Source organism: Sabethes cyaneus, chromosome 2 (assembly GCF_943734655.1).
Source record: "Sabethes cyaneus chromosome 2, idSabCyanKW18_F2, whole genome shotgun sequence".
NCBI lineage: Eukaryota > Metazoa > Arthropoda > Insecta > Diptera > Culicidae > Sabethes > Sabethes cyaneus.
The window spans coordinates 2,653,993-2,680,080 of NC_071354.1; the positions used below are offsets into that span (position 1 = coordinate 2,653,993).

A 26,088-nucleotide genomic window follows, 5' to 3' on the forward strand; every position below is an offset into this window, starting at 1 on the left:
TTGATATAGTCAAGTTTTCACCAATCTATCTGCGTATCAAAAATTGTATTTGCCAGACATTTATTGTCAAATATCTCGTCATCAGGATCAAGGGAATGACAAAGAATTGTTTTGTAGTTCACCCAGCTCGATCTTCTTAGTATAAAACAGAACATTCAATTAACTTCCCAGTACATTCCCAATGACGCTACACGAGAAAGGCAAAGACGGTGTTTAAATTCCGACGACATACGGCCTGTGTGCGTAGGGGTAGCCGGGGTACGCTCGTACACACCAGCTAAAAAATCTGGCTACATATATGCGCAGCAAGCGAAATTATTTTTGCACATCTTAAGTTAAGTCCTTTTTTAAAAATTGTTCCTTTTCAGTTCAGGCCTGCGATAAATCAGATGATTCGCAAAAGATAAAACACAAACACAAGATATTTAATACAAACAAAAAAATTAAAAAATGAACATAATGAAAAGATTTAGCATGATTGAAATTTGGTTATATTTTGGCAACAAAAAAGTTCCAATTTTGCAACAATAGGGTCCATTTTCTTCAACTGCTGAGATGTTTGAAAAAAGAAAGGTTCGATACAACGCATGATTCTAACAAATTTACGATAAGCGATCTTACTCTGCTGAACGATTTTACCTTGTCTACCCCTAGTGACTATGGCAAACTTGATTCCATTCATAATCCAACCTGACTGACGATCACCAACACGATCATACCGCGGAGGTGGCACCGATCGATCGCGCTTACACACTGTTCATACTGGAGACGGAAGTATTGTGATCGTAATTATGAAGCTTCAATAAGATCATAATCTAACTGATCCTACAATTAAATTATTCTGAAGAGAGAAAAATAAAATAGGATCTGTGCTGTGTATGATTTGACCAAATCAAATTCTGCATAGCTTTTTATGAATCGATCTTAGTCACGTTGAATCTAACCGATAGCCTCCTCCGTATATGCCGATTGCATTCTCCGTACCTGTCTATCTATACCTGGATGGTCATTCACAGCAGTTACGCTTAGGCTCAAACCGCCTCGGAGTATTGAATGTGTGGTTGTGTCTAAATTTATACATAAATTGAAAAGGAAATCGAACAAGAAAACGAAATCAGTCTGTACTTCGTCGCCAATTTGTGCGGACGATTCGTCGATGGGTTTCCTGGTCAAGTCTTACACTTGTTTATTAAATTACGTTTAGTTAGTGAGTAATCAAAAGAGTGACAGCAAGCTCCCTAACACCAATCGACTGTTTGACTTGTTGTTCTGTGCTCAAGAACGAAACGTGAAAAATCAAACCACGAGCTTATTCGCTGATTAAAACTTTCTCGTGTCATCACACTACACTATCGAATCACTTCCGTGAACGCCAGTGAAATCTACTGCTTTCAAGATGTGTATGAACTGTGGCACCATAGTCGTATGGTAATTATAATCATTTGTATTTTCTGTCCCACAACTAACACTATTCTACGCTATTCTCCACGGCGGAGTCGCAGCAAAAGGGAAAACAACTGACCGTAGGATTAGCAAGTGGCTTCCACAGCTTGTTCGTAATTTTTTTTCTCACATTTTAATTTGATTCCCCGATTTGATCTCCATCAGCTGCATACTTTTCGCTATTGCGATCGCCGTCGCCATATACTACGGTGTTTTCAACGTCGATAAATCAGCGCCCGAGGTGGGAGAATTCATCAAAAAAACCGGTGACCAGATCAAGTACGGTATCAAAGATGGGATAAAGAAGCTGGACGATTAGCGAAGAGAGCGAATGTATTACAAACGATAACAATACATTACAGGAACAGGTAAGAAATAACCGAAAATAATTTTAAAATACTACCTGAACGCTAGGCTGTCTTTTAAGAATGTATCAAGCGGTAGATAGCAAAAATTTTAAGGAATTGGAATTTAAAATTTGAAGATTGTTTTTGGCAAATTCCTAAATTCCTAAGATAATTTCTGTAGTACTAGTTACTGCTGAGTTATATTCTGAAAAATTAAAACAGAATTTAATAATTCAAATCATGTTTTCAAAAGTGATAATCTATTGCAGGTGCCGATTCAAAACAGCAACTTACGGCTGAGATATTTAATTAATATTATTTACTGTGGATCAGCGAAGCATGACGTTTAAAATCTCGAGTATACATGATCTGATGTTAGCAACGTACATAATTTATTCAATTTTAACAAAAAGATTATGAGAATAAATATTATATAATAAATTTACACCGTTTTTTTAGTTAGAGCCTTGAAATCTGCTACTAGATTTTTCTACAAATTATTATATTTATATATTTATACATTTATATTTATTAACTTTCTTCATCTGACCTTATGTCTAAGTGAAGGTTTGAACGGGAACTTATTACATAGAAATATAAACCAAACACAGAAAACATTAAATTCGCATCACATTAAACTTGTCTTAATCCTATTTTTAAAAGTATTCGTCGAAATCGTAAAAGCAAATTGGCCATAAACGTCATTAAACACACTGCACATCGCCTGATCGCCAATGACAAGAAGGCCGAATAAATTCTCGGGATCTGAGCGGACAAGGCATAATGTTAAGGTTAATGCAGGACAGAAGTTCAGGAACATCGATTTCGCTCTTTAGGAGTTGAGCAACGAAGACAGCTCTTGATGCAAATCTCCTGCTACTCAGCGTTTCGATATTAAGTAACTTGCATCTGTCCTCATATAGTGGAAGATTTCTGGGGTCCGACCGCGGAAGATGTCTCAGCGCGTATCTGACGAATCTACGTTGCACAGCCTCGATTCTGGCCGACCAAATATATGTAAACGGACACCACACCACAGAAGTCATGTCAAGAATCGATCGCACCAACGAAAAGTATAAAGCTCGCAAGCAATGTAGATCACGGAAATCGTCGGCTATGCGCATTATGAAGCCTAAATTGCGACTTGCTTTAGAAACGATGTTAGAGTAGTGGTTTTAAAAGGTCATTCTAGAGTCCCGTTCGACCCCTAAATTTTTAACAACACTGACACGTTCAAGGTGGGACCCTTCGATCTCGTAAGCGTACACGATTGGAGTCTTGCTTCGACTAAAGGTGATGACTGAGCATTTTGACACACTGACGATAAGATTATTCAAGTGACACCAGCTTATAAACAGATTAATATAATCTTGCAGTTGTTTGCCGTCTTCAGCAGACCGCACAGTGAAGAACATTTTTAAATCATCGGCATACAACAGCTTGCAGCCAGGAGGTATCGCAAAGCAAACATCGTTAAAGAATATAAGGAATAGTAATGGTCCTAAGTTACTTCCCTGTGGAACTCCTGACCGATTACAAAAACTGTACGATTCAGTAGAGCCTAACTTTACAGAAGCTCCTAGATGATTCAGTTTTCGAAGCAGAATTTGGTGATCAATACGATCAAATGCAGCTTTAAGATCCGTGTAAATGGTGGTATCAACTTGTGCAGCGTCTTCAACCTGACGAAGACAAAATGAACAGAACTGCAGAAGGTTCGTGTTGATTGAGAGTTTGGGGAAAAGCCATGTTATTCTATATCAATAGAGATGTACGATTTCACTTTGCTAAGCAGCAGCTTTCCCACAAGAATCTCCAACAGTTTCGACCCGGCACATAAAGAGGTGATACCTCGGTAGTTTGCTATGTCACGTTTATCCCCTTTCTTGTAGATTGGAAAGACATAGGATCTTTTCCAACACTCCGGGAACTTGTTCTGTTCTAATCACCACTGATGAAATTTCATCTGGACCCGCGGAAAAACATGTTTTCAATTTCGAAAGGCCAGTTTCAATATCAGCTACGGAAAACAGGAGAGGATGTTTTCAGGAACTTTGCGCATCGCAGTATCAATTTGAGAGGATGAGACTAAAGTCGAATTAGACACACTAGATAGGTGTCCAGCAAACATGTCGCAAGTGGTTTGGATATTGTCAGACGTTGAATTACCGAGAAACATGCTGGACGTACATGTCTTGGATAAACAATGGTACATATTCTTCTTTGCCATACGAGGACTTTTATTTTGATTGCATCATCCAACCGATCTAATAACGCAGCGTCTACCCCTCCAGTAAATAATTAATACGTGAAATTCCGTGCGTGTTGCAAAATGTAGCGACCATTACCTAATATGAGCTTATTTTGCATAGATGTCGCTCCCTTTATTTAAAAAGATGAAAATTTGAAGTAGTGACTTGATAAAAACCTTTTCCACGCACTATATCAATCAATGCTCCAGAGAATTTCTGATCAATTGATATCTCTTTAAATTCCACTGAGTTATAAACATACTTCGTACTTCGTATTTTCGAAATTTTCTATGAGTTTTATCGACCTTCGTTTAGAGCTTCGGACCAATGAAATGGGCCTAAGACTTATCGACTTTGCCGCCTCCAAGAACATGGCCGCACGTAGTACCTTTTTCTAGCACAGAATCCATCACAAGTACATCTGGAGGTCACCAAATCAGACAGAATCGCAGATCGACCACGTTTTGATCGACAGTTAGAAGTGCCAACATCGACGTCAGATCCTATCGAAGCGCTAACGTTGACTCGGACCACTACCTAGTGATGGATAAGAAGCGCCCAAGACTCTTCGTTGTGAACAACATTCGGTACCGACGCCAACCTCGGTTAGATCTCGCGCGGCTAAAGCAGCCAGACGTCGCCGCAAATTACGCACATTCACTCGAAGCTGCGCCGCCGGAAGAGGACGAGCTGGACAAAGCCCCTCTCGAGGACTGTTGGAACACTATCAAAACAGCCATCAGCAGTGTAGCGGAGAGCTCCATCGGGCCCGGAATCAGCGGAACGATTGGTTTGACGATGAATGTAGGAGGGTGATGGATGAGGAGAACGCTGCGCGGGCGGCCAAGATGCGCAGTGCCACACGTCTGAACGTGGAAAGACACAAACAGTAGATGATGCAGCGAAACCAAATCTTTCGAGAGAAAAAAAGCGTTACCTGGAAGAGCAGGAATATGCAGAGTTTGCAGAGTTGGAGCGGATGCATCATTCTCAGGAAACGCGAAAGTTATACCAGAAACTGAACGGATCCCGCAAAGGCTTTGTGCTGCGAGCCGAAATGTGTCGGGATAAGACTGGCAGTATTCTGACAGACGATCGTGAGGTGACCGATAGGTGGAAGCAGCACTTCGACGAACACCTGAATGGCGCCCAGGCGGTGAACCATGGCGGCGGGGAAAGCGATTCCGAAGGTGCAACAAACAGGGAAAAGGTGCTAGCCCCAACGATAGGCGAAGTTAAGGAGGCCATCATGCAGCTGAAGAACAACAAATCAGCTGGAAAAGATGGCACCGGAACGGAGCTTATTAAAATGGGACCAGAAAAGCTGGCCGTTTGTATACACCGACTAATTGTTAGAATTTGGGATACGGAACAACTACCGGAGGAGTGGAAAGATGGGGTTATCTGCCCGATCTATAAAAAGGACGACAAGTTGGACTGTGAGAACTATCGAGCGATCACCGTTCTCAATGCCGCCTATAAAGTGCTGTCCCAAATCATTTTCCGCCGACTATCACCAATTGCGAACAGATTTGTGGGAGCTTATCAAGCCGGCTTCGTCGAAGGTCGGTCTACAACGGAACAAATATTTACACTGCGGCAAATCCTCCAAAAGGGCCGTGAATACAGAGTTTCCACGCATTATTTGTTCGTTGACTTCAAAGCCGCATATGATACCATTGACCGGAAAGAGCTATGGAAAATCATGGACGAGAACAGCTTCCCCAGGAGCTCATCAAACTGATTGGTTGGTACGGTTGGTACACAGTGCTCAAGTTCATGGACAATGCTCGAGGAGGACCTGCGTGTGCTCGGAGTTTTCGAACGACGAGTGCTAAGAACGATCTTCGGCGGCGTACAGGAGAACGGAGTATGTAGGCGGAGGACGAACCATGAACTCGCACAGCTCTATGGCGAACCCAGTATCCAGAAGGTGGCTAAAGCTGGACGGATACGATGGGCATGTTGCAAGAATGCCGGGCAACTATCCTGCAAAGATGGTGTTCGCCTCAAATCCGGTAGGAACAAGACGACCAGGAGCGCAGCGAGCAAGATGGTTAGACCAGGTGGAGCGAGATCTGGCGGAGAGTACTCGATGTCAGAGAAATTGGAGAGCGATAGCCCTCAACATGGAGAAACTTTGTTCAACAGGCTTTGTCTTAGGACGGCAAGCCCCCTAAGCAAGTAAGTAAAGTGTTTAGAGATTTCTAGAAAAATGTACTCAAATTTTCATTACCTAATTCTTATTTGTTTTACGATGCACGGTTCAAAATTTATGAATTTTTCAAATAAGCAGTGTCCGAATCGAAATAATTCCCTTAAAAAATTTCTGGGAAATAGGAGACCTCAACTTTTCTAGTATTGTTTCCATACCTAAAGTCCATTAATTAATTTTATTAATTAATTTTGGCTGATTTTGTACGATAATGTTCAAAGATGCCCAAGTAACTCATTGTAGGTAATCATTATCGTTGCATAATATTTGCTGCCTCCCCCATTAGATTGCAATACTATCAAGGTTAAAAGCTTAATTCCAAAACCAACACTTAAACGTCTGATACCTGTAGAGTGAAAACCACTTCAACCCATTGGAACTGAACTATTAGCGGCATCGTGTCGCCAGGTACTAATTTCCGTTTTCTTCCAAGCCGCGGTAGTCAGTAGCAATAGTATCTTTACAAAGCCGCGAGAATCAACATGCTTTGGCGTTTGCTACTCCCAACATTCCTAACGGTCGTAACAGCCATCCGGCTAAGGTCGGAGCAACAAACCAAGGATTGGTGGGAAAAGGCTGGCTTTTATCAAATATACCCGCGTTCCTTCAAGGACAGCGACCAGGATGGGATCGGCGATCTGAACGGAATCACGGAGAAACTGTCCTATCTGAAGGATATTGGAATGCGTGGCTTCTGGTTGTCACCCATGTACAAAAGCCCGATGGCGGACTTTGGCTACGACATTTCCGATTTCCGAGACATCCAGCCAGAGTACGGCACGATGGATGACTTTCGACGGCAGATTGCCGAAGCAAAGCGACTGGGATTGAAAGTGATATTGGACTTTGTTCCGAATCACTCGAGCGATGAACATGAGTGGTTTCTTAAGTCGGCAAAACGAGTATCAGGATACGAGGATTACTACGTTTGGCGTGATGGAAGACCCAACCCGGAGAACCCGAATAAACCCTTACCACCGAACAATTGGGTAGAAAAATCTGATCTGAAAATTGTGATTCAAAAAGGACCTTAACGATTGTGTTTTTCAGTTATCTGGATTCCGCGGAAGTGCGTGGCAGTGGAATGACGAGCGACAGCAGTTCTACTATCATCTGTTCACAGCTAAACAGCCCGATTTGAATTTTCGAAATCCCAAGGTAGTGGAAGAGATGAAAAATGTGCTACTTTTTTGGCTAGATTTGGGCGTAGATGGCTTTCGAATTGATTCAGTAGGTTGCATGTTCGAGGTGCTGCCGGACCGGAATGGCAATTTTCCCGATGAACCGGTGAGTGGAACAACGCAAGATACGGAGGACTTCGCTTATCTTGAACATATCTATACCATTGATCGACCGGAGAATGTGGAAATGGTGTATGAGTGGAGAAAACTTCTGGAAAACTATCGCGAACGACATGGCGGCGATACACGAGTTTTAATGACAGAATCTTGGTCTAGTTTGGACATCATAAAACCATACTTCAGAGACATCAGGGGTAATGAGGGCGCTCAGATGCCATTCAATTTTCGATTGATCACTGAATTAAATGGAACATCAACGGCCTATGATTTTAAGAATGTGATTGACTCTTGGATGGGCATCGTTGATGAGAAACACACAGCGAATTGGGTTCTAGGAAATCACGATCGCAGTCGTGTGGGTACTCGCCTAGGTGAACAACGTATCGATAGTATGGCGATGATTGAGCTCACATTGCCGGGTGTTAGCGTAACCTATCAGGGTGATGAGATAGGGATGACGGATGTCGAAGTTTCGTGGGAACAAACAGTGGACCCTGCTGGTTGCAACGAAGGAAAGGAAAACTACGCAGCGAAATCGCGTGACCCGGTCAGGACGCCATTCCAGTGGGACGATAGTAATTTAGCAGGATTCACAAGTGGCACGGGTACGTGGCTTCCCGTGGGACCCAATTACCGTGAAATTAATGTAAAAGTAGAGAGCAGTGATCCAAAAAGTCATCTCAATATTTTTAAATCTCTGATGAAACTCAGAGAAAAAGACACATTTCTGTACGGAGATTGGCGCACAGTAGTGTTTAATGATTACGTTTTTGCGATTGTTCGCAATCTCGAAAGCTCTAATGCGTACATTACCATAGCAAATTTAGGAAGCTCAACACACATTATTAATGGAAATCAGCTGATTAGAAATATTCCAAAAGTTCTGTTCTATGCAATAGTTGCAAGATCATCGATTCATAATATAGGGTAAACATCAATGGCTTTTCCATAAATATTGCAATATTGATGTGTTTGTTTGAATATTTCAGAGATTCAGTGGACACACGCAACATCAAACTGGAAGCGTATGAGGCGTTCGTTTTGGAAGCTAAACGTTCGGAAGACCGGAGAATGAAAGCCGACATTTGCGATCGTTGGTTAAACTTTTAGATAAAATATCATGCAGTAGATCAAATCGCTGTGAAAAGCATAGCTTAACTGAACCTGGAAACTTTAAATTGATATAAAATATAGTGCGAAGACAAAAACTTGCTCATCTTTAATATACCTACTTATATTATAATAAAGTTACCTAAATAGGTATAGGTTTTGGCTAGTTGAACATATTTCATTAGGAAATTTCCACCCACATAAATGAGAAAATAAAAACATATAAGCCTATTCAATTCAGTGTTTCGAAAACGTAATGTAAAAGCAAACACGAATAAGCTAAAATAATTGTTTGCTAATCATCGATAAATTATATTTCACTACAAAAATATGTTTCTATTTCATTTACATACTACAAGTGCCAATTTACTAGCTATATAGGGCCGTTTCTTTCTCATTGCTGATCTAAAATAATAAAAACAGAAAATAGAAAAAAATAAACATGAAAAAGTAACCAATCAAATTGCAGAACATAGGGATTATAAGAAAATTATGCAAACATATGTTTATTTACAACATTCGTCAATCAGTGGTTTTGCCAAGTCCATGCCATTTACCAGCCTAAGGCAGCTGTCTCGTGTGCGCTTTGACCGAACCTATTTGTATTAAAGGGGATATTATTGCCGGGATAATGTTTCTTTCGGTAAGGCACAGCCAAGACTCCGAGAAACGAGATGTAAATAAAAGACGTTACTGTGTTTGAGTTCGGGAGAAGTAAAGCGCTTTCTCCGTGTCACACTGATTTAATTTCGTACCGTTAGCTAACAGTGTATCGTTTTTGAAAGGACCGAATTACAAAGGGAGGAACAACTAGCACAAACGCATTCTGCGGGGAGTTATTTTGCTCAGGAAAAGTTTTTAAACCACGACTTACCGCCTACTTTCAGGTTTTTCGGCTTGGTTGGCTTCTTACGCAGATCAGGATTTCCGACGGACATCTCCCGCCCGGAATCAGTTGCCATTGCTTCATCGGAATCATTCCCTGCCTGTACTTTGATGAGCTTTTTCAAATTTGTAATCTGCAATTAAATAAGGTAGAATTAAAAGCAAAAATTGCCAAAATATTGTGTCAAGTCTACCTCTGATTCGATTGCATCTTTATGCTTCAATCGTTTTTGCTTTTCTGAATTTGCACGATGGATCTGATTTTCGAGGCAAACCAATACGGTTTCGCAAGAGTCGCACCACTCTTGCAGTGTGCCGATTATTTCGCTCACATCACCTTTCCGAATATCTCGTCCAATAGCATAATCAACCTCGAGCTGTTTGTTTTTCTGGTCCAGCTTGCCATGGATTATATCCGCATAGATCGCTTCGATTATTAAGTCTTCCAAATCTCTTACATTCTTTATATCCAGCTCTTGTAGAAGTTCCTTGTAAGGAATGCACTTTGTTTTGATGGCTAGCGATACGATGGTTAAATGCTGCAGTTTCTTTCGCATGACAGGGGTCAATTGAATCAGCTGAGCTTGATTATCCAAGTACTGTCGATAGGTTCCATACGCGAACAAATTTAATGTGTTATAATAACAAGCGTTCGGCCCTCCCTGAAGCTGCAAATGAATGGTTTAGCTGAATGAAGAAAAATGTCTTGTGTTATGTGATAGAATACCTCTATTATATTGGGCATTGCTAAAAGTTCACCAAAAACGTGCACTCCTGAGGCCTCAAGAACCTGCTTGATCAGTTCCAAACAGGCAGCCCCTTTTGCACTTTTTGAAAGCAGTACATATTGTTCTATTGGATTGTGCGCCGAAAAATGATGCTGAGCAGGATGGTCTCCGTCGAGATTCATTTCTGGAGTCATATCGTAGAACACAGAATCACTATTGATAATATGGACCGAAATAACTAGACGACTGATTACTAATAAACCAGATTTTTTAAGTTTTTCCTGTAACTCCCGCTGTATCTGCTGATTTTTATACCTCAAGCAATTTTTTTATAAACATTTGACAACTTACTTGGCTTTGTTAAGGGCTGAAGTTTCTTACGCCGACAAGTAAATATACCGAAACGAATCGTTTGTCGAATTTTCAGTGAGCGAGAGCTAGGGGTTCCCAACAGCTGTGATTACAACACTCCTTCGAAAAAAGTTGCATTTGATTACTTTTCTGGTTACGTCTGATTACCACAGGCGTATGAAACTGGAGAATAAAGAAGTTGCTACCAACATCAACTTGGTTCGAGCGCTAAACAATACACATTTATCCGAGGTTAAAGTTAATGCGGGCTACTCACAAACACACTCTTATCCGAAGCGAAGTTCGTTTTGTTGTGCGCTAGATGCGATGTTGGCTATACATGAAAAATGTGAGGGAATGGCATTTATGACAGTGCGGTGTATTACCATTTAATTTTGGTTTTAATTTAATTATCATTATCATTGATTAATATTGTAAATTGCAAGGAAAATTGTACCATCCAAAGAGCGATATCGCTCATAAAAGTACTATTTTAGCCTAAATCGTTTCGGTCTCTTCAGCGCACTTATTGCTGGGAAGATAACGAAAAAATGCGCCGAAGATACCGAAACGATTTAAGCTAAAATAGCACTTTTATGAGCGATATCGCACTTTGGATGGTACAATTTTCCTTGCAATTGACAATATATTGCCCGAAAATAAATTTTGTATTAGAAACACTGCATCTACAACAGTTTTTATTGTGAACATTGAAACTTATGGTAAATTCATTGAAAAAGTGCCTCAAAATCAAATTTTATTAATATTTTTGTTTCTTATTTTATACTATACACTGAGAAAACTTTTCGTATAGTTTCTATGTGTCCCACACATAGATTTTTGCAATGTGCCTAGTCAATGAACTTTATATGCCACACAGTTATAATTTATGAGTACGCGAAACTTTTGCACATACTATTAATATGCGTATATTTTTTATGTGCATAATTGCACATACTATTTGTTCGCACACGGGAGAACAGCGGTGTAAATTTACCGGGAGGATCTTCTTCGCACTTGCCGTTCGGACACTAATTCTGTGTCCGAGCCGCGTAATGATAAAACGGTTTGTCCTTGACAAATATACGAAGAGTTTATTCACTATAGCGAAATTTATTCTTTAAGGCAAACGCTCGATGTGCACTTTATGCTTTAATTTTAATTATTTGATGGTAAGGTATTCACTAAAATTATGGTACTATAGGTTTATATAATTAACAGATGACAAAGTTATCTTCTCGACTGGCTACGTAGCTCAGGAGCGTTGCGTGGCTTATCTTGAGGCGATAGCGATTGAACTGATCGGTACTGATGCAGCTGCCCGAGGCTCGCAGGTAGTGCGCTCATCGAGTGACCGATTAAGGATGAGTGACGATCCTTATGTGATAACGGATCAGTCTCTCAGCGAAACGATGATGGATCCATTGATGATGATGATCAACGTAGTGGATGACGGGTTCTGGTGGGGAATTGCCGTATGGTAGCGAACACTATTCATATCGGTATAATTTCTATGTGTATTTCTAGGCGGCACATGCATATTTATATGCGGCACATGATAATCATCTAGAATTTCATATGGAAATTTACTATTAGTTATGTGCAGAATATTTTGAGTGTATAATTGGCCATATTGCATTTGCATATTGCATATTCGAAAATGATTACAAAAGTAATGGAAACCCCTTGGCTAAATGGCCTAAATGCAAGGGGTTTCCAACAGCAATGATTACTATGCACCTTAGAAAAAAGTTACTTTTGATTACTTTACTGATTACCACAGAGAACAGACTACCAGGTAATCGACAAAAAGTGTGTAAAAGGTTTTTATGTAAACTACGAGTAATCCTTCAATAGAGCACCCCTCGAACAGTGAGTGGCAAACTAAATCTAGATGTCGCTGCCATCGCTGCTATGTAACTCCAGCTCAAAGAAATATTGATAAATGCATGGATATTTTTTGATGCGTTTGGCAAACTATTTCTGGAGGGCGCCACCGACAGATTTTACCAAGGGGTTTCCAACAGCAATGATTACTACGCAATTTTTAAAAAAGTTACTTTTGATTACTATACTGATTACCTAATTAATTCGTAAATGATTACGAAAGTAATCGCTGGTTACTACGCGATGATACGCCTTGCTGGAAACCCCTTGCCTAAATGCCAAATAAATACAACTGCCCAGCCGGTTGGCCCTTCCATTCTTTGATCATTGAATTGAAGGAAACGTCAATGTGAATTTATTGTCAGAACGATCATAACAATTTAACAAAATAAAAGCTGCCGCGAAAAGGAGCCGCAGTGAGTGCCAGTGCCACTGCAAGTAAATAACTCTTGTTAAAACAAATTAAATTTTTATCGCTTGAAGCTTGGTTGGAAACGTTATATGTTCACAACATATAACTGCTTTTACCCTAAAGCACAGGTAATTAAAATTTAATTGTTGATTCATTGTAGCAACTAGAAAATAAACACCACCTAACCTGATCACCATACCATAACCTTTGCAGGCAACGTATTAAAACAAGCGTCGGAAGATTCACAAAATAAAGCGAAATGTCCGGGATACTGTTCGAGGATATCTTTAATGTAAAAGATATGGACCCAGAAGGGAAGAAGTTCGATCGTGTCAGTAGATTACATTGCGAATCCGAATCGTTCAAAATGGATTTGATACTAGACATCAACTCGTGGCTGTATCCGATGGAGCTTGGCGACAAATTTCGGTTGGTTTTGGCCACAACGTTACACGAGGATGGAACACCAGGTGATAATTATGATTGCTTCGTCTAATGTACCAAATATCTAGTAACGATTTGATTTTAAATTTGCAGCCAGCATGGAATACAACGCAGCCGAAATTGAGGGTTCGCGTGCGGATAGCTTTGAGTACGTGATGTTCGGCAAGGTGTACCGGATCGAAGGTGACGATGCTCAGTCCGAGTCGGCCAATCGGCTGTCTGCCTACGTTTCATTCGGTGGTTTGTTAATGCGACTGCAGGGCGACGCAAACAATCTACACGGGTTTGAGATTGACCAAAACATGTATCTGTTGATGAAAAAACTAGCCTTCTAAAAGCTAATTTGGATAGAATTAGGAAACGATTTATAAATAAACACAGTAAGTAAGCGTGACTATAATTTGCCATTTTAAATTTTTTTATTTGGGAAAGATAAAAATTAGTTTTCTGCGATCTCCAGTACCTTGTAGACAAGCCAAATGTTCAACAGCAGGTTTCCAAATATTATCACGGTGACTATTGTTACTGTAATTGCACTGAAAGAATTTTTTTTTTGTGATTGAGCTGTAACAGACAGAAAAATTTAAATTACCACAAGCATGTCACCGGCTGTAACGATGGGCGTTGTGCACTTTGGTCCATCGAAATGTTACTGTTGCCGAACCAAGTATGTAAACAGAAAATGATGTTTGCTGAAAATCCCGCTTGCTCTGATCGTCGATATAACCGCCAATTTTTTTCTCATTGCAAAATAATTCATGAATTGTTAAATTTTTGGCATATTATAGCAAAGCATGACGGCGGTTCTTTTCCAGCATCCGTTGCAACAATTAAGCCATTTCTTTATCGTTCTTTAATGCCTTTTGCTTTATTGGCATTATCATTACTAACAGTATGATTATTATCATTATGAATTGTTTATGCAGTTTGTTCAGTCAATTCGAATTTCATTGTAAAAGGATGTTTTGATTCCTTTAGGATGTTAACCAACTTCGTAAAACGTTTGAAAATTATGGTATCGAATCGTTGAACAAGTATATAATAACAGATAATTAACGGGTGGCAACTAAAATTTTGGAATTTTTTTGAGCCCCCTATGCACAACTCAGAGCTCAGAGAGAAATGAGAGTATGTATGTGTTAGCTCTCTCTCTCCTCTTTCTGCCAGTATTTTTTGTTTTGTTTACGCCGTTTATGCTTGCAATGTTTTGCTGAAAATGGCATCAAAACAAGAAGCCTTTCGCGTGCGCGTTGTGCACTTCTATGAATTGCATAAAGATCTCGACAAATCTGAAAAACATTGAAAAGAGTCGGAATAAAGTGCCGAAAGAAGATAAGAGCCCCGGAATATACTGAGGGACAGATTTCGACGCTGAAATCCCAATGCCGCTGGATGATAAAAAATTATTCCGAAAAATGCTTTGTTTTGGACAACGAAAGTTACTTCCCTCTTTAGAAGACGCACATTCCCGGAAATGACCAATACTATTCCATGGATAGTTCTACTGTATCTCCGAACATTAAATACAAATTTAAACATAAGTTTGAACAAAAAGTGAACAAAAAAAGATGTGTACCAGACACCCCATCGGCAGGCAACCATGTTTTCGCTGCCAACATCTCGTGTGTGCGAAAATGAAATAGCATGTCAGCACTGCGTTTCACTCAACTGCTAGCAGTCTGATTTGGGCCCGCTGTCAAATTTTGAGCCCAGGACATGCTGTCGCTGACGTTCACTGCAGCTCGATATAGAGATGTCGATGGGGTGATACCAGAACAAGTGTTTAAAGAAAATTTTGATCCCGTTTATACAAAAACATCATGCAGATGCACAGTACGTGTTTTGGCAGGATAAAGCATCATCGCATTACGCAAAAAAACACAATCGTTCCTAAATGCCCATTCGATACCATTTGTACCCGAAACCCGCAACCCGACAAATCTGCCTCAGTGTCGCCCAATCGAAGATTTCTTCGGGCTTTTGAGCTACTTGGTGTGCAAAAATAACTGGAGAGCCAAGAACTGCAAACAGTTGATTAGTAGAATAAAGCGATGCATTCGCAAGGTTGACGTGACGGCCGTACAACGCTTCTCTTCCGACATCAAAGGAAAGCTTCGCCGAACAGCCGATTACCGTTTTCAAATGTTCACTAATTTTTTTTCAACAATGGACAATGTATCTTTAATTTCAGTAAATCAGATCTCCTTTAAGTATCTTTGTCTTATTTTGACAGCTTGAGAAAAAAAATCCAAAATTTTAATTGCCACCCGTTACAGTCAATACAAGTGGGAGACTGCCACATGAAATAAAATTAAAAATTATTTGGTCTATCATACTTTATTGTCATAAAACTACTGCAGTTGCTACCACTTGCTAGTTAACAATCAAATATTATTGCGATAGTTGAAAACTTCGTAATAATAATATTGACTCTTGGCACTTATCACTACCGATTCGAATGGTTCGAGTGATACGTTGTTAACAGTAACGAGTTCTCTGAAAATAGATAATCGCAATTGAACTAGAACTTACAAAATTAATTTTGGAAAGTGTTACCCTTCTTTATGCGTAGAATTAACGGCCACCACTCGGTAGAAACCGAATTTATCCACTGGATGGCTGCCCATATTGGAAAGATCCACAATCTGTGACGTGCCACCGATGTTTGCTACCGTTATCAACGTTTCGAATTGATCAAGTTCTCGAAAGATAACTAATACATTGCCGCTAACCGCTATTTTTAGTGTACCTTTTCGCCACGTTAAGCTTTTTCGCATGTCCATCAGTTTCTTGTACACTCTAAGGTGACTTTTATTCGCTATTTGCTGCTGCTCAACGTTCACATCCTTGTACGTTAGGGACACAGGAAGCCACGTCTTGTTGGCCACTGAAAATCCTGCATTTTTGCTGTCATCCCACTGGAACGGAGTCCTTTCCGGGTCACGTGTTGAGTACTGATACTTATCGGGTCCGGCATTGCAAGCGGCCGGATCGACGGTATCGTTGTAGGAAATCCATACGTCTGTCATACCAATCTCTTCACCCTAAAATAATTTTTGGATACTGCTCAGTTCGTAATTCATGTTTTCTCATATAAAGAGTATAATCGCATACTTACATTGTAGGTAATGCTAACACCCGGCAAAGATAGAAGAATCATATTCATCACATCTATTTTCTCCTCGCCGAATCTGCTCGCCACACGATGCTGGTCGTGATTTCCCATCTTAAATAATATTTAATAGTATGATTTTAGTAAAGTTGCTTTATTCTAAATATTATTTGGTTTTGTCATTATTTTTTTTACTGAAACTTCGTGAGCAATGTTAGAAAAAATAATTATCACAAAAACAGCTTTAGCAAGTAATAGAAAAACTCATTATAAACAACTTTGTTGAAAGCCAAAATGTTTTATAATATAATACGTTTGAAGCAAATAAGTTTTGCGCCTTCAAAATTTTCTGATTTGTGCTCAACTCTAATTTTAACCAGTAAGAATATTTTCTAAAGCGCAAATAATATGGTAATTGTATCCTTCATGCTTTGGATGCTACTGAATCTTATATATAAAAATGGATTTCTGTCTGTCTGTCGGTATGTTCCTTATAGAATCGAAAACTACTGTACGTACTCGACGTGAAAATTTGCCTTTAGGGTGTTTTTGGGGCCGATGGTTAAAGGCCACTCCCCACTAAGAGGGGGCTCCCATACAGATGAAATACAAATTTCCTCATAACTCCAGAACTAATCAAGCAAATGGAATCAAGTTTAGCATGTGGGTGTTTTTGCAGGAATTTTTTTTTTCTGTGGTGAATTGAGATCCCTCCTTTCTTTAGGAGGGGAATTATGACCTCTCCTCTTTTCAATAGTAGGGGGGGGCGGAGCTCCTATACAAATGAAATACAAATATCCTCATACCTAGAGAACTAATCAAGCAAATAGAACCAAATTTGGCATGTGGGAGCTTTTGGAGGCAGGAATTGTTTTTATGATGGTTTGAAACCCCTTATTGATGCTTTGAATGATGGTTTGCGAAATGGTACTTTCTACGAAAAGATTTTCCGTGAAATGGTACATCCCGCGTAAGGTTTTGCGCAAAATGGTATTCTGCGAAACTCCATATTCCGCGTTATGGTCAACCGAGAATTGGTGTTCCGCACAATGGTATTTGGCGAAATGGTTTGTAATGATGGCGAATATTTAAATGCTATCCGCTTTATTTTATCAGGCTAAGCAATGGGGGGAGTTCTTTTCTACTTTACTGTGAGGAAAATTTGTATATTAAAACACCCTTGAACTGCTCAGAAACTTACAAAACTCGAGATTGTGATAAAGGTCAACCGAGATTCACGATTTATGTACAACACAGTTTAATTTGTGGCAATACGAAGTTTGTCGGGTCAGCTAGTAGTCTATAAAATCAGAAAAACTATCAACATAACGAGCGCTAGATTTCTTTGTCAACCATACTACCCATAATCCCAGCTACTAGACGAACCAAATAATTTTTTGCAAAATTAAAGTTATTTGATAAAAAATTACAGTTATTTGTTAAAAAAATATGATTGACATCTATTTTAAAGTATTATTACATTATTACAAAATGATAAAACACACATTTAAACGCTGTTTTCTCAACTCAATGATTCTTCATGTGGGACTGATACGCTATTATAGGTTAACAGTTTCACTGTTACGCTATTAAACAAAAATACGACCGAGAAAAAGGACGAATTTTAAATTCAGAGAATGAGTAGCCATCCTGGTAATAGGGTTCACTTTTTGAAAACTTTCATTCCAATCTCACAATTTTGCAATCGTTTTCACAAAGTTCTATCCTGTTTAGTAAACAGATCTATTTCAGCATCAAAAACTAGATGGAGATTTGATCAAAAGCCACTATAAGCGCATGGTGAACTACAAACTACAACTATGATATGCCAAATAAAACCCGAGCATCACTTTTTTCAGCTCCAACTTATCGAAACATTAACAATTAAATTTTTGGTCTTATTTCAATTTTTCTTAAGCAAGCTCCTTCTTATTATTTGAAGACATTCTGCACATTCAATGCTGTTGTCACTATTCAATCACGTAAACCATAAATTTAATTCGATTGCTATTTTTCAGTAAATCATACGCTTTATACTTACCACCCAATTAGGAACCACCCCATTCCTAATTGGCATATTATTCAACCAGTGATTGATCGTACTTTCAACATCTTGTGCCGACGAATCTTTCCCCAAATCGGTAATGAAACCAAAATTGAACGGAATGTGCGATCCATCGACGGTTCCGTTGCCGTAGTATTGCATGAGAATTTCAATTTTCGTGTATGCTTCCGTCATCATGATTCTCGCATCACCTCCGTTTTCAATCTGGAACTGATTCAAAACTTTACGCCACTGATAAACCATATCAATTGTTTCATTTTGGTCCTGTGTGAAAGTGTGAATCGTATAACCAGGGTCATTGGGGTCGTTCGTGTTACCGCTCAGCGGTTCGTCCGGGTAGTTGCCTTCGGCATCCTTTTCAACTTCGAATAGCATGGGCACGGCATCGATGCGGTAACCATCGACCCCTCGTTTTAGCCAGAACCGCATAACATCCTTCATCTGTTCGACAACACGAGGATTGCGATAATTTAGATCAGGCTGTTTTACAGCGAATTGATGCAGATAATATTCTTTACGTTTGTCACTCCATTGCCAAGCGCTTCCTCGGAAAATACTGACCCAGTTGTTCGGAGGTAGCGGCTTTGAAGGATCCGCCGAATTAACTTTACCCGGGTGCCAAACATAGAAATCTTCGAATCCCTTCTCACGATTCTCAGATTTACGGAACCATTCATTTTCGTCACTTGAATGGTTGGGCACAAAGTCCAGAATTACCTTCAAGCCTAACTTTTTTGCTTCAGCGACAAGTGAATCAAAATCTGCGAGAGTTCCATATTCCGGCTGAATGTCGTAATAATCGGAGATATCATAACCGAAATCCGCCATTGGAGATTTGAATATCGGTGACATCCAAAATCCTTGAATTCCAAGCTCTCGTAAATAGGGCAAACTTTGCTTAATCCCACGAAGATCACCAATGCCATCACCGTCACTGTCCTTAAATGACCGCGGATAAATTTGATAGAATGAAGCTGTTTTCCACCAATCGAAATTCGAGGGAGGGTGTTTTCTCAGAATTGCTAATGCCTCCCTTATTCCAAGAGGCTTTCTAGTGTAGACAAAACCCACAGTCACAAATAGAACTAAACTAGTTACGGTGCTTCTTCCAAATAACCGCATGATCGCACGCTTCGACTGTTCCTGATTAACTGATCTTTGTTTCAGCTCTCAAACTCAGAGTCAGACATGAACTATTACAGGATTATCATATTACACTTTGTTCCCTTTCGTTGTATTGTTGTTTTTAAATCGGTGACTCGCAGTGAACCAGCAAAACTGTTTGAAAACAAGCTAACAACGTGATAGAGGTGCTATTTTAGGCGACAATGAGCGACCGACGCCGAGAATGCCCGCTCTTGTTATGCGTACGGATCATTGCATTGCCGGATTGGATCTGTTGTCTGCCTCTACAATGTATTATTTAATGTAGCATTTTTGCTGTACTGATCGTGGTTGGTAAATATCTATCGGATAGACCAGAAATCCCCTCAAAAATGCAATGAAATAAAAATATCGATTTTTGTATTAAGTAGTAGGTACCTATATGATGAATGATCCATTGAATATTCAACTTTCGGGCCTGGGTCATTTGTGAGGTCTCCCATATCCAGATAATATTTTCGTTTATAGTATCCAAAAAATCATACGGAATCAAATCTCAACTCTGGGCCAACTAATATCATCACCAGGAAAACAAATTACAAGTTGAAAGCCGTTAGTGCGCCAGCAATAAGTTGTTTGTTATAGGTTCTGGGCATTTCGTGACATCCTATTGAAGTTACAGGCCGTCCGGTGGCCAAATAATGCCTATAATCGGCATTCCATGCCACTCTCTGATAATTCACCACAACGCTTCTCAGAGATAACGTATTGGGGTTTCAGGTCATAGGAGTAAGTTTTGCTGATTTATATGGCTGTCGCCTCCATTATTCTTTATTCATGTCAGTTATGAAGATCAATACATGCAATATCAAAAGGAATGTAAACCTATTGTCAATCAGTAAAGTTTATAACAAAGATTATAAGAAAATGAATCTTCAGTACCTCTGAAATAAACCAACAAAAACACAGTGTTTTGAACTAAGAAACAAATTTACATGCGCGTCTCGCTAATATTATTCAATGGATAACTGACCCGAGCGACCTGAATTCGATCAGTAAATATGAGTTAACTATATTTCAATTCTAAGGATCGAGGTTTTACAGAATCTATTATTTTAAATACGATTTGAATAAAAGAAAATTGGGTCTCTGCATAGCTAACTCGATACTCTTCCTGTAACCTATTGCAAAAAGAGCATTGCGAAGATCATCAACAGTAGGAGCAGTTTACTCAGCACCCAAACAGTTCCAGCAGCCCTTAACACTAGACCCTCGTATGGTTGCAGTTCCAGATTTTTGAGGTTTACCGAATCGCTGCAAGTTGATAAAAGTTCCATATCATATTACTTTCAAGTGAAAATTACACGCTTACCCTTCCGATCGTTTAGAAGAAACGCTGGCAACCGAGACCTTCATGTCAGCTGTAAACTTGTTCGTAAAACCTTTGTAAATATTTTCATGAGTTACGTTTACAGCTTTGTTAGCGATATTGATCAATGTCAGATAGACGGGTTCTTCGTAAAGCGGCGTCGTAGTACGCACAATACCAAATATGTTATCCTCGACAGCAAATATGCCATACAAGCAATCGTGGAAAATACTTTCATCGCGAAGCTCCATAAGTCGCTTGAACACTTTAAGATGGCTGTTACTGGTCTTCTCTTCGGTTTCTACATTCACAGTAACATAATTTGGATTAATCGGTAGCCATGTAGTGCTTCCACTGGTAAAGCCAGCCTTTGTTGTTCTGTCCCACTGGAAGGGAGTGCGTGCTGGGTCCCGCGAATACTTCTGATATTCGGTGGGAGACGTTTGACAGGCAGCAGGATCTTTCGAATCCTGCCACGAAACTTCGTAGTCAGTCATTCCAATTTCTTCTCCCTGATAGGTGACGGATACACCCGGCAATGACAGACCGACCATTGCCATTAAATCAGCCATATGCTCTCCTCCCATCCGTGAAGCAACACGCCGTTGATCATGATTACCGAGCTGTTTGTCAAGAAACTAAGATTAACTGCCTATTACATTTTTGATAGTACACTCGCACTTACAACCCAGTTAGCAACATGTTGCTCATCAGGAACAATATTTAACCAGGATTCAATTACTCTCTTAAAGTCAGAAGCCTTCGAATTTTTGTTGAGATTTAAAATAAGTTGAAAGTTAAATGGCATATTTGATCCTTGGCGTTTGTTGGCATCCTGGTAATAAGTAGCTACAACGCTCAAGCTGGACCAAGATTCCGTCATAATTACTCGAGTATCTCCTCCGTGTTGTTTCTTGTATTCGTCCATCACTTCTCGCCACTGGTACACCATGTCGGTTGTTTCCGGCATATCCCGCGTATAGATGTGATTAAGGTAGTCTGGCATCAAGGGGTCGGTCGATACGCCAGATGTAGGCTCGTCACGAAACTGCAGATCTTCAAATAACCAGTTGACTGCGTCTATACGAAATCCATCGACGCCCAGGTCCAACCAAAAGCGAAGTACGCTTTTCATTTCTTCAACTACTTTAGAGTTACGATAATTGAGATCGGGTTGCTTGAAGTGAAATTGATGCAGATAGTACTGCTTTCGCTTTTCGCTCCATTTCCACGCGCTGCCTTTGAATGCTTCCAACTAAATTATCATTCAAAATAACATTCTCAGAAGTTTTCTGCCACCCTTTTTCTCAATGTACTTACCCAGTTGTTTGGTGGATCGTTACGGTTCGGATTATTTCCCGGTTTACCGTCGTGCCAAACGTAGTAATCCTCATAACCGGCCTCACGATTTTCGCTTTTCACGAACCATTCATGTTCATCACTCGAATGGTTAGGAACAAAATCCATTACCAATTTTAAGCCCAACTTGGATGCTTCGGCTTTCAAAACCTTGAAATCCTCCAACGTACCATACTCCGGTTGAATATCCCGAAAATCCGAAATGTCGTAGCCAAAATCAGCCATCGGGCTCTTGTAGATAGGCGATAACCAAAAGGCTTTCACTCCGATCGATTTCAGATATGGCAACTTTTGCGTAATTCCTTTCAAATCCCCAATACCATCACCGTTACTGTCTTTGAACGATCGCGGATAGATTTGATAGAAACCGGATTTCTCCCACCAATCACTGACCTTCAATTTTCTTAGATCTTCACAAGCTACACCACCTAGCTGAACACTTAGCAGTGCTAGGAGGAAGACTAAACTACAGCGTTTACCCACTTCCGTCGTCATTCCGTGTGTGGAAATTTAGCTTCGCACCTGGATAATTACCGTTCGCGCCGTCGACTGATGAAATGGCGACAAGTGTAAGCAGATTTTATATAACAATTTTTTTTACCATGACAAGGTTATCAGAGATTCAATCACTATTCATTGCTTGAGCTTACTGTTTACCTAAGCAGCTGGTTTATCATTAAGTCAATAAGTGCAATGCATATCCACCTCGATTCTGGCCTATTCAGTTTACTTCAAGTACCGATGATACACTGAAAACTAACTGAACAATTGTCAATGGGGATCCCATAGTTTGACCGTACTTTAGTATACAAATCAGTGGCTCGTTGCTTCTGCTACCGTATTGATAGTGGGCAGTAAACAAATACATAACTGTTGATGCAATTCATTTAGTAAAATTTAATCGTTCCTTTGACAATACTTGTTTATCGTACTAATTTGATAGCCTACAGTTTGTCTAAAATCTAAGGATTTTGGTCAAACGAATGCTTCAAAACAAATAAACTTCGATTAATCTATGACCTTTCTACATCTTAAAAAGTACTATTATGCTCTGATTTGCTAGTCATCCAACTGGGAAGAAAACAAAGGGTTTTGTTTCATGTATCATGGAATTTTTCGGAATGAATACCTTATTTGACAATACATAACATGTACCTATACCCCTTCCATGCAAAATAATATATTATTGAGCCTATATTTAGGTAGGTTGTAGGTATATTTAAATATTCGATCGATTTGATTATTTTTAAAATGCTGATGTATTTATAATCGAAGAACAAATGGTGTAGAACAAATTTAGGGTACTCACATACCATAAAAACTGGTTACGAGATTCGTGTTATTTTGCATTTTTTTGGAAAAAAAATTTATTGAGAAGATAATGTTCTTCCGGCAACATGACATAACAAGCCAACTTTCGCATGTTCGAATCTCAACTGGGAAAGGGCTGTAGAAGTCCACGGAATCGTAGCAATCCAGTTCCAGTAGTTCACTGCTGGCCATACTTAGGACCTGTTTGTGTCATGTCGCGAAAACGCCAATAGGAAACTGTCTATTTATCAATCTGTCTGTCACGTAACAAGTAAACACATGCGATATCTAACCGCCAATATCAAACAGTCATGAGTTTTAAAGGTTTTAAACAAACTCCACTCCCTATTTGCGTGTTGATTCAATGTCATTTCTGTATTGTTGACTATTATTATTTGTAAAAAATTGAATACATCATTACCGTGGCGCCCGTTTCCTATAAAAGCAACTAAACGTGTTTGATCAACAGCAGTAAATTACCGAATGCAACTATGCATGTAGGATGCGATCATCAATATTTACTTTGTTGCTCTTAACTGTCGCGGCACTAGCGGAGGAGCATTGGTGGCAGCATGCTAACTTCTACCAAATTTATCCGCGATCCTTCAAGGATAGCGACGGCGATGGCATTGGTGATTTACGTGGAGTTATGGAAAAGATTAGTTATCTTAAACACGAACTAGGCGTTGACGCCATCTGGTTATCACCGATCTTCAAATCTCCGATGGCTGACTTCGGATACGATATCTCCGACTTCAAAGATATCTATGAGAAATTCGGTACGATTGCTGATCTGGAGAATCTGGCCGCAGAGTGCAAGAAGCAAAACTTAAAGTTGGTTTTGGATTTTGTACCAAATCACAGCAGTGACGAACATGAGTTTTTCAAAAAATCAGAAGATAGAGATCCTGATTACGCAGATTACTATGTATGGCATCCAGGGAAGCTATTACCTAACGGCACTCGTGCGCCTCCATCGAACTGGATCAGTGAATTTCGTGGTAGTGCGTGGAAATGGAGTGAGAAACGGCAAGAGTACTATCTGCACCAGTTTGTAGCCAAACAACCTGATCTGAACTATCGCAACGAAAAAGTGGTTAATGACATGAAAGACGTGCTACGGTTTTGGCTTGAAAAAGGTGTTGACGGCTTCAGAGTCGATGCATTGCCGTATCTATTCGAAAGTCTTCCCGTGGATGGAGTTTATCCAGATGAAGAGAAAAGTGGTATTACAGACGATGTAGATAACCCAGCATATCTGATTCATAATCATACAAGAGACCTCGACGAAACATTCGATATGGTATACCAGTGGCGTGCGGTATTAGAGGAATTTAGAAAAACTCACAAGACAGATGACCTCGTTTTGTTAACCGAAGCATATACATCTTTAAATAACATTATTCGGTTTTACGGAAGTGGAGAACGAGAAGGTTCACATATTCCTTTCAATTTTGAAGTGCTCAGCAACACGTTTAAAGAAAGCACTGGCAAAGACTTTTATGATAACATAATGCGCTTCATGCAAGCTTTACCGAGTAATCGCTTTGCAAATTGGGTTGTAAGTAAAGTTGTAAGTTGTACTTGTCATTTTAGTATTTCATCTTTGTTCGGTTTCAGCTCGGTAATCACGATAACAAGAGGATTGCGTCTCGTTTGGGCGTAGATCGAGCTGATCTCTACAACATCGCCATTAATACCTTGCCTGGTATTGCGGTCACATACTACGGAGAAGAACTGGCAATGGAGGATGTTTACATTCCCTGGAGTAAAACCGTCGACCCAGCTGCTTGTAATTCCAATCCAAAAGATTTCCTGATATATTCCCGTGATCCGGCAAGAACTCCATTTCAATGGGATGATTCGGTCAGTGCAGGGTTTTCAACTAGTGATAATACTTGGCTTCCAGTATCGCCGAATTTTAAAAAACTTAATTATAAACTGCAACTGTCGGTGCCTCGTAGTCATTTGAAAATCTTCAAATCTTTACTTCGATTACGCAAGCAACGCACACTCAGAGAAGGTTCGTTTAATATCAAGCTAATTGGTGAAAACTTGATCGTGTACAAGAGAGAACTACCGGAAGTGAGCACAATCGTTGTAATTTTAAACTTTGCGAAAGCTACACAGAATATTAACTTAACGACGGTGTTTACCGGGCTCCCGCTTCGGTTTGAAGTCATAACTTCGTCTCTACAAACCAACTATGTGGATGGGTAAGATTGGCTATTTACGGTTGAGCTTTCTAAAGCAATGAACACTTTCCCCTTCTATTTACAGTACAATTGTGGATCGAGATATAGTTATACTACCGGCAGAAGCGGGCATCGTTCTAGAGGGAAGTGTGAAATATGAATAAGTACTTTCACTCGGTATTCCTAGTTAGCCTATAG

At 39.8% G+C, this 26,088-nt stretch overlaps 6 protein-coding genes and 1 long non-coding RNA gene across 9 annotated transcripts; 4 read left to right on the forward strand and 3 right to left on the reverse strand.

Annotated features, from left to right (window-relative positions):
- Positions 1 to 1,124: 1,124 nt before the first annotated feature.
- On the forward strand, positions 1,125 to 2,213 carry LOC128737839 (uncharacterized). Its single transcript, XR_008412052.1, has 3 exons — positions 1,125 to 1,428; positions 1,609 to 1,811; positions 2,060 to 2,213. It is a non-coding gene; the product is annotated as an uncharacterized LOC128737839 (long non-coding RNA).
- Positions 2,214 to 6,739: 4,526 nt separating this feature from the next.
- LOC128738753 (maltase A3-like) lies at positions 6,740 to 8,668 on the forward strand. The gene is made up of 3 exons (XM_053834106.1): positions 6,740 to 7,246; positions 7,308 to 8,485; positions 8,548 to 8,668. The coding sequence occupies exons 1-3, from the start codon at positions 6,740 to 6,742 to the stop codon at positions 8,666 to 8,668; spliced, it is 1,806 nt and encodes a 601-aa protein (XP_053690081.1).
- Positions 8,669 to 8,960: 292 nt separating this feature from the next.
- LOC128737186 (COP9 signalosome complex subunit 7) lies at positions 8,961 to 10,589 on the reverse strand. Of its 3 annotated transcripts, XM_053831772.1 has the most exons (5): positions 10,281 to 10,589; positions 9,748 to 10,221; positions 9,543 to 9,687; positions 9,183 to 9,264; positions 9,051 to 9,073 (listed from the first exon to the last, which is right to left on the reverse strand). In XM_053831772.1, the coding sequence occupies exons 1-4, from the start codon at positions 10,473 to 10,475 to the stop codon at positions 9,230 to 9,232; spliced, it is 849 nt and encodes a 282-aa protein (XP_053687747.1). In that variant the 5' UTR covers positions 10,476 to 10,589; the 3' UTR covers positions 9,051 to 9,073; positions 9,183 to 9,229. The 3 variants fall into 3 exon arrangements, with proteins under 3 accessions (XP_053687750.1, XP_053687747.1, XP_053687749.1); XM_053831775.1 differs by lacking the exon at positions 9,183 to 9,264 and having other exon boundaries at positions 8,961 to 9,073; XM_053831774.1 differs by lacking the exon at positions 9,051 to 9,073 and having other exon boundaries at positions 9,161 to 9,264.
- A 2,351-nt stretch (positions 10,590 to 12,940) lies between these two features.
- LOC128737597 (DNA-directed RNA polymerases I, II, and III subunit RPABC3-like) lies at positions 12,941 to 13,762 on the forward strand. Its single transcript, XM_053832270.1, has 3 exons — positions 12,941 to 13,059; positions 13,145 to 13,401; positions 13,469 to 13,762. Exons 2-3 carry the CDS (start codon positions 13,191 to 13,193, stop codon positions 13,708 to 13,710), a joined length of 453 nt encoding a protein of 150 aa, XP_053688245.1. The 5' UTR covers positions 12,941 to 13,059; positions 13,145 to 13,190; the 3' UTR covers positions 13,711 to 13,762.
- A 1,997-nt stretch (positions 13,763 to 15,759) lies between these two features.
- On the reverse strand, positions 15,760 to 19,674 carry LOC128738755 (maltase A1-like). The gene is made up of 4 exons (XM_053834109.1): positions 18,529 to 19,674; positions 16,494 to 16,601; positions 15,932 to 16,419; positions 15,760 to 15,871 (listed from the first exon to the last, which is right to left on the reverse strand). Exons 1-4 carry the CDS (start codon positions 19,672 to 19,674, stop codon positions 15,760 to 15,762), a joined length of 1,854 nt encoding a protein of 617 aa, XP_053690084.1.
- Positions 19,675 to 20,464: 790 nt separating this feature from the next.
- LOC128738434 (maltase 2-like) lies at positions 20,465 to 22,997 on the reverse strand. The gene is made up of 4 exons (XM_053833558.1): positions 22,346 to 22,997; positions 21,711 to 22,280; positions 21,029 to 21,648; positions 20,465 to 20,970 (listed from the first exon to the last, which is right to left on the reverse strand). Exons 1-4 carry the CDS (start codon positions 22,877 to 22,879, stop codon positions 20,838 to 20,840), a joined length of 1,857 nt encoding a protein of 618 aa, XP_053689533.1. The 5' UTR covers positions 22,880 to 22,997; the 3' UTR covers positions 20,465 to 20,837.
- Positions 22,998 to 24,197: 1,200 nt separating this feature from the next.
- Positions 24,198 to 26,088, forward strand: LOC128738757 (probable maltase). The gene is made up of 3 exons (XM_053834110.1): positions 24,198 to 25,256; positions 25,316 to 25,911; positions 25,976 to 26,088. The coding sequence occupies exons 1-3, from the start codon at positions 24,198 to 24,200 to the stop codon at positions 26,052 to 26,054; spliced, it is 1,734 nt and encodes a 577-aa protein (XP_053690085.1). The 3' UTR covers positions 26,055 to 26,088.

Bases quoted from the DNA above. Each gene is read 5' to 3' on its own strand.
- LOC128738753 (XM_053834106.1), top strand. From the start codon at position 6,740: ATGCTTTGGCGTTTGCTACTCCCAACATTCCTAACGGTCGTAACAGCC. The intron at 7,247-7,307 runs GTAGAAAAATCT...TGTGTTTTTCAG, and splicing joins CCTTACCACCGAACAATTGG to TTATCTGGATTCCGCGGAAG. The intron at 8,486-8,547 runs GTAAACATCAAT...TGAATATTTCAG, and splicing joins TCATCGATTCATAATATAGG to AGATTCAGTGGACACACGCA.
- LOC128737186 (XM_053831772.1), bottom strand. From the start codon at position 10,475: ATGACTCCAGAAATGAATCTCGACGGAGACCATCCTGCTCAGCATCAT. The intron at 10,222-10,280 runs GTATTCTATCAC...ATTCATTTGCAG, and splicing joins CAATGCCCAATATAATAGAG to CTTCAGGGAGGGCCGAACGC. The intron at 9,265-9,542 runs GTAAGTCGTGGT...TAATACAAATAG, and splicing joins GAAAAACCTGAAAGTAGGCG to GTTCGGTCAAAGCGCACACG.
- LOC128737597 (XM_053832270.1), top strand. From the start codon at position 13,191: ATGTCCGGGATACTGTTCGAGGATATCTTTAATGTAAAAGATATGGAC. The intron at 13,402-13,468 runs GTGATAATTATG...TTAAATTTGCAG, and splicing joins ACACGAGGATGGAACACCAG to CCAGCATGGAATACAACGCA.
- LOC128738755 (XM_053834109.1), bottom strand. From the start codon at position 19,674: ATGCGGTTATTTGGAAGAAGCACCGTAACTAGTTTAGTTCTATTTGTG. The intron at 16,602-18,528 runs GTAAGTATAAAG...ATATTATTTAAG, and splicing joins GGGTGGTTCCTAATTGGGTG to ATGGGAAATCACGACCAGCA. The intron at 16,420-16,493 runs GTAAGTATGCGA...AAATTATTTTAG, and splicing joins GTGTTAGCATTACCTACAAT to GGTGAAGAGATTGGTATGAC.
- LOC128738434 (XM_053833558.1), bottom strand. From the start codon at position 22,879: ATGACGACGGAAGTGGGTAAACGCTGTAGTTTAGTCTTCCTCCTAGCA. The intron at 22,281-22,345 runs GTAAGTACATTG...ATGATAATTTAG, and splicing joins ACGATCCACCAAACAACTGG to TTGGAAGCATTCAAAGGCAG. The intron at 21,649-21,710 runs GTAAGTGCGAGT...CTTGACAAACAG, and splicing joins AACATGTTGCTAACTGGGTT to CTCGGTAATCATGATCAACG.
- LOC128738757 (XM_053834110.1), top strand. From the start codon at position 24,198: ATGCGATCATCAATATTTACTTTGTTGCTCTTAACTGTCGCGGCACTA. The intron at 25,257-25,315 runs GTAAGTAAAGTT...GTTCGGTTTCAG, and splicing joins ATCGCTTTGCAAATTGGGTT to CTCGGTAATCACGATAACAA. The intron at 25,912-25,975 runs GTAAGATTGGCT...TTCTATTTACAG, and splicing joins CAAACCAACTATGTGGATGG to TACAATTGTGGATCGAGATA.